The sequence below is a fragment of the Lolium rigidum genome, chromosome 1 (genome assembly GCF_022539505.1).
Source record: "Lolium rigidum isolate FL_2022 chromosome 1, APGP_CSIRO_Lrig_0.1, whole genome shotgun sequence".
Taxonomy (NCBI): Eukaryota; Viridiplantae; Streptophyta; class Magnoliopsida; order Poales; family Poaceae; genus Lolium; species Lolium rigidum.
The window spans coordinates 130739770-130746388 of record NC_061508.1 but is presented as its reverse complement, the minus strand read 5'-3'; the positions used below and the strand labels follow the sequence as shown (position 1 = coordinate 130746388).

General features: G+C 46.1%; 1 protein-coding gene across 1 annotated transcript; it reads right to left on the bottom strand.

Moving 5' to 3' along the window:
• Positions 1-1011: 1011 nt before the first annotated feature.
• LOC124673630 (bZIP transcription factor 29-like) lies at positions 1012-5798 on the bottom strand. The gene is made up of 4 exons (XM_047209700.1): positions 4858-5798; positions 4637-4769; positions 4477-4561; positions 1012-1629 (listed from the first exon to the last, which is right to left on the bottom strand). Exons 1-4 carry the CDS (start codon positions 5781-5783, stop codon positions 1403-1405), a joined length of 1371 nt encoding a protein of 456 aa, XP_047065656.1. The 5' UTR covers positions 5784-5798; the 3' UTR covers positions 1012-1402.
• Positions 5799-6619: the final 821 nt, after the last annotated feature.

Below are 6619 nucleotides of genomic sequence, written 5' to 3'. Positions count from 1 at the left end.
CGTGAGTATGGAATTTATGAGAATTAAACGGTCACCATAGGATAGCATCTTGCCAATCCAGCTACTAAGCTTTTTCTCAAACCTATCTTCAATTGGTTTCCACTCTCCATTTTTTAGCTTTCGAAAATGGATTGGAATCCCAAGGTACCTAAACGGGCAATGCTCCTGAATCACAGCCAAAGAGAATTTTATAATCATCCTCCATCTTTTTAGCCTTCCCGAAACAAAAAAATTCACTTTTATGAAAATTTATTTTGAGCCCGGACAGCTGTTCAAAAATGCACAGGACCAACTTCATGTTAACTGTTTTATCTAAATCATGCTCCATGAAAAGAATGGTGTCATCAGCATACTGCAATATAGATATCCCTCCATCAACTAAATGTGGAATAAGGCCACCAACTTGACCATCATTTTTTGCTCGTTCAATCATTATGGCCAACATATCCGCAACAATGTTAAAAAGAATAGGAGAAAGCGGATCGCCCTGGCGAAGCCCTTTTTTGGTCTGGAAATAATGGCCTATGTCGTCATTTACCATAATACCGACACTCCCCTTCTCAATACTTCGTGAGATGAGAGAGTACCTAGTGCAGGAGAAGTTTAAGAAAGCCATGACAGATTGTTGACCAATTATCGTGGTGACATAACCCCTATCGTGACAAGCCAAGGACTGCAAGTTACAGCAGACAGCTCACTGGCACTGGGTCTTTAATTTGTGCCGTAGTACAATTTATAAACACGGGAATATGGAAGATATAGGATCGCATTCCCAACGTCACGCACATTCAAAGCCTACATGATTTAGGTTTGTTTGGTTATATCAGAGAAAAACAAAGGATTTTTTATAAATAGTACACCCAAAATTTTCCTATGCAGTTCAATTCTACGGATCAAACAACCAACATATGACTGATTCCTAAGGTTGTATCCTCCAAAATTCCTAAGGATTCTATCCTACGGAAGTCCTTATTTGTATCAAAGAGGCCCAAAGGTACCACCACCAAAACCTGAACAAACATGGCCCAAACTCTGACAATGAAATACCCTATATGTAGGTAATTACACCATCACAATTCACAGCACAAGTACTGTTGCACATTTGTGATATACTATCCTGACGCACAAAACACAAGCGCCCCACTTGAAAGAATCTTTAATAAAACTACCGAAATGACTCACAAGGAAGGTACTCATGTACAACACAGAATATACGACATGACGACGCTAAGTATTACCACCTTCGAAAGAACTTGGACAACATCTGGCCAACCATTGCTATGCTACAACCTGACTGATATAACGAAAATACTTTTTTATCTCTGCTCGCATGTACGATCGCCGTTCTTCTAAATTCAGATTTCCACTCTGCTATAGAAATCCAAGTTCTTTGAATTTTGATCTATGCTGATTGCTGCGACTGCTGTTGTTGCTGTTGTTGTTGCTGAGCCTGCTGCATCTGCGATGGTTGTTGTTGCTGCTGCTGCTGCTGTATTTGCAGCTGCTGCATTTGAATCAGCTGCGAGTTCATCTGCTGCTGTAGGCCCATCTTTGACATACGACCATCAGTGATCTCACCTGTTGCGAGTTTCAAACGCTGGACCTCACCAGTCAGTGCTTCGTTCAGAGCTGGATACACATGAATCAGAGAGAGATACATAAATAAGTGGACACAAGATTTCAAGACAACAGAAATAATGTATACAACAACATTCATTCCATCAATGCAATACTTCTGCATAGCAGGAAAAACATTATACATCAACAAGGAAATAAAAGCTTCTGCTATCTAAAAAGAAAAAAAACAATTACACATGCACAGTGGGTTTTAAAACGAGCAAACACTAAGTCAAAGCAAGATGATCATGTTTTTCAGTTACCCACAGAGATAAGTCCACATTACCCCCTTGGACTCTTGGTGAAGTCCAGATTGCAACCTTCATGTGCAAGACCTTTTAAAATACCACTCAATTCTCTAAAGAGTTCAGGGTACAACCTCCTCCAGTTTTCACTTATCTTGCCCTATGGGATACCATGTCATCATCTCTCTCCTCTATGCCTATGTCAGAATATGGGGCAGAAACTTAAAGTGATTTTTTTCCTAAACTGTTAGTACAGATAAGCTGAAATGTGGACAGTCGACTGAGCAAATTGTGTTTCATTTTTCAGTATTTCTTTCAAGATTATCTGAACACTTTGAAATTTAAGCAAGAAGTTATGTACTGACTTAAAAAGTGATTTTGGCCTAAGCTAATTCTGCAAATGAGGTGAAATTTAAAAGAGTTCTCTCGGTAAATAATGTTTGACTATTTTCTGTTATTGCTTCAACTTCACTGAACAGTCTAAAATTTCATTATAAAATGAAGTGGCACTTAAGAAGTGATTTTCTTAAATGGGCTGAAATTTGCACAGTTGCATCAGTGAACTGTGCTTGATTTTCTTTATTATTTTCAAAGAATTCTAGACTGTTTTGTATATTTTTCAAGGAATTTTATATTATTTTTTATTTTTGGGATGTGGAAAAAGATGAGAGAGAAGGTGTCATGGCCGACACGTGAGACAAAGACAGGTGAAAGCTGAGGAGTGTTGTGATCTCAAGTGTTTTGGGAGTTAAGGGGAGTATCTTAAAACAGTTAAGTACTTGAGGGGCTGTAATCGGAACTTCCCCAGAAACTGAGGGTTCTTACCCAAACAACATAATGAGACATAACTGGCCTGATAGAACATAAGAAGAAAAGCCCAAATTGGTTCTTGCCAAACAATAGAGCGACACATGACTGGTTTGACATAACATGCAAAAAAACACTTCAAACTACAATTTGAACAAGTAAAACACATGAAAATAGTACACAGATAAACACAACTTATACTATGGCCTCAGGTTGACAAAAAATGCGAACATTGTTCAGATTAATATGTTTCCCTAACAAGCTATCCGGGTAGGGCTAGCAATTGGCATATAATGCTATCTTGAACTAAGATCAGCTCCTCGTGCATAACCAAGAGCAATTTACCACACAAACTATGGTGAAATATGTTACCTTCCATTTGTTACATACGTACTATATGTGAATCCCTAATGAGGACTCGTGTCAGTGAAATCACTAGCATGATTTAATGACAGCTATAGCATTTGCTAAAATCCTGAAACCAACTGTGGTGCCATAAATGATAAAAAAAATGCACAAACCACACAAGAGGGAACATGGAGAAAGTAGTGTTGGGGTACGTGTACGTGAGATTTTTAAAATACATAAACATATTGATTCAAGATAAAATAGCACTGAGGCATGCAAGATACTAAAAATGCTTGAACATATTGATCAAAATATTGTTTTTCTAAAAGAAGTATGTACCATGGTACAACCCAACCACCCGGTTACGCACCCCTTCATGCAAACTAGATATATAAATAAACAGATTGCAGTAACACTATCAACAGGAGTGATTTGCAAACTGTGTCATCAACTCATCGTTCCTAAGAGCAAAGGACTTCAATCTAATTGGCAAGTAATCAATGCAAGGTTGTGCACACTAGCACAAAGAGAGTCAACAATATTCACATGGTTAATTAGATATATGCCAGTTTAGTATAACTAAATACCAGAGAGAATTTGCACATGATCTAATGACCTAATAGCTGTGATTTATTCTCAATCGTTCATTGCAATCTTGCAAAATTGGACAGCTTGACTATGGGATTTGATGTAAACTGAAAGGTAAATTGGACAGCTTGACTTGGGCTCGACAAACCCTACAGTATCACATGCACATAAACAAAAATACCCCAGACCACCTCACAAATGTAGCCTCCCAACAATAAAGAGACCGCTCTGTTAGCATTAAGCACTCTGGCAGCGGCACGGCACCGTGCGCTCACGTGTACGAGTAGAATTGCTAGGATGCGTATATGTATAAGAGCTGGATTTAGTCACGACTCATACTGCTAGTTCGAGTCGGTTAGCAAGTCCTGGCATATACATATGTGCGTGTATACCTAGCTTTGTAAACCAGACCGTGAGATTGAGCAATAGAGGAAGACATAAGGCTCGATATGGGCCTTTGGCTATCATATCGATGATTTCCCAGCGTATTGTGTGCGTGCGTGTTTGGTGCTAGGTGCTAGCTACTAACCAATCGATCCAGCAGCTAGCTAGGCTTTTTAGCTATTTGCTATACACGTACAACTTGCGACGGAATATCGTGTACGGGTGTCGTCTCACTAGATCGCTTCGTCGCGGATCGCCGGACTGTACTGGGCGGTAGGGGTCGGTCCGACACGCTCAGCATTGCCGATACTACATGCCTAACACACAGGCGGCACAAACACACCATAGCATAGCACATCAAGAATGCACTGTTTTAGATTGACCTGTTTGCTAGTTTCCACCGCAAGGCATTATCCAACTTCATTCTGGTCAGGAGAAATGAGGAATGATGCTGAAGAGGATCATAATCAGAAGATAAGAAGCATACCATCTCTCAGCTGGGCTTGCTGCTCCATTGCTTGTAGCCTTATTTTCAACTCATTGTTCTGAGTCGCGAGCCCTCCAGAGTCCCTCTGCAAGCAAGTGCATGGAGGATGATTAAAATCCAAGCTCAACCGAAATCCAGAGCACACATCCAGAAGACAAACCTGCAGCATTGTCAGCTGTGCTGAAAGCGTAGTGGCCTCTGTCTGCAGAACCTGTACCTTATGCTCAAGCTCTTGAATGTACCTCATCTTGCGCTCCTTTGACCTTGCCGCAGACTGGCGATTCGCCAAAATCCTGTATAATTGAACGAGTGGCGATGCTTTAATTTGAGGGAGGGGGAAAAGATCTGTTTTTTATTCAGATTATGAAGAAATGCACACACCTCTTGACCCTCTTAGGATCTGTCAGAGCAATCTCCGCCAGGCGTTCATTTGCCATGATCTTCTTCTTCTCAGCTTCGCTGAACTCCCCATTGGCAAACTCCGCACCAAACAGCGCGGCAGCACCACCGCCATCCAATGACCCGCTCCCGGTCCTGGAAAGGCCACCGCCGCCGCCCCCGGGGGACGGCAGCGGCATCTTGGGCGACTCTTCGCCGGCGGCGAAGTTGAGCTTCCCCATGAAGCTGTCCATGGAGAGGCTCCTGCAATGGCGGGCCTTGCCCCCGTCCTTCCTGTCGGCGGAGGTGGACTGGCTGTCGGCCTCGTTCTCGCTGCTGTCGGCGCGCGTGCCGCTGGCGCGGCTGTCGCGGTCGTCGGAGTTGAGCGCGTCCATGCCGTCGAGGTCCATGTAGGCGTTGACGAGGTCGTAGAGGGCGGCGTCGTCGCCGGCGGCGGCGTCGGGCCCCTCGCGCTTGACGGGCGCCGGCGGGGGCGGGGGCAGGGGCGGGCTGAGGTGGGAGAAGCCGAAGGGGATGTCGCTGTGGGAGCGGCGGTGCGCGGCCCTGCGCGGCGGCAGGCCGAAGGGCGGCGGGTCGGAGGTGGAGGAGGGCGGGGAGGGCGGGATGGCGGGCAGATCGGCGTAGGGCGGCGGCGGGAGCGCGTCGAGCGAGAAGAAGAGCGGCTGCGAGAGCGAGCGCGCGTGGTGGGCCGGGGGGATCTGGCCGTAGGGCGACGGCAGGCGCGCCTGCGGGTGCGCGGGGGGGCGCGGGGACGGGGAGAGCCGGCGGTGGTGGTACGCGGACGACGCCGCGGCGGCGGAGAGGTCGAGCGGGGTCGGCGAGCGCGGCACCGGCGGCTGCCCGCCGCCGCCGCCCTGCGGCGACAGGTGCTGCTGGCGCGCCGGATCAGCGCCGCCGAAGTCGTCCATGGGGAAGGCTGCGGGAGGTTCGGCGGGGGGAGGCGGCGGAATGCCGGAGGCGAGGAGCGCCGACCTGGAGCTGTGTAGAGAGAGAGACAGAGGAGAAGCAGGCAGCCGAGGCGAGGAGCTCGCTCCCTTGCTCGAAACAAAACAAAACAAAAGAAATAAAAAAAAAGATAGTGTAATTTTCTGGGCGAAGTAATCAATTATTTTTAAGTTTGGGTTTGCGTGTGCATGTGGTCCGGGGCGGGGCTACGTGCCGGGCGACCCGATTGGACACGAAAAAATCTGTGGCTTTTTCTATCTTGCTTTGGAAATGAAAATGTATTGTTTATTTACTTTCTTAGCATATGCTTGGGAAAAGAAATGTGGTTGACCAGATTCGGCGGATTTTGCTTGGGCGATTGGTCTTTTGTCGCCGTTAATGATTGACAGCGGCTTGCTTGCTTGATTGATTTGATGCGCCCGCTCGCCGTGATTAGTGGGTGCGAGAGCGTGGGATTAGGGTCCTGTTTCAAGGCTGCATGACTCGCTGCTTATCTTTTCCTTTTACTATTCTTTTCTTATTCCACGCTCACATGGTTTCTCCAAGATACGACTCGTCATCCTTTGATTCCTCAGTCGCGGATGTGCATGTGCAGACTACACAGTGACTATTAGGGTGCACTAAGAGCATCTTCCTCGCCTTTCCACAGCGATTTCAATAGCCCTTTGCAGATAAGACGTTAGAGCATCTCCAGTCGGCGTCCCTCAAACCGTTTGCCAAAGAGATTTGTGGCGCAACGGCCGGCGCGATTCAATCCGGTGCGCGGCAACCCGAGGTCATCCCCGCACAGAGGAAACGC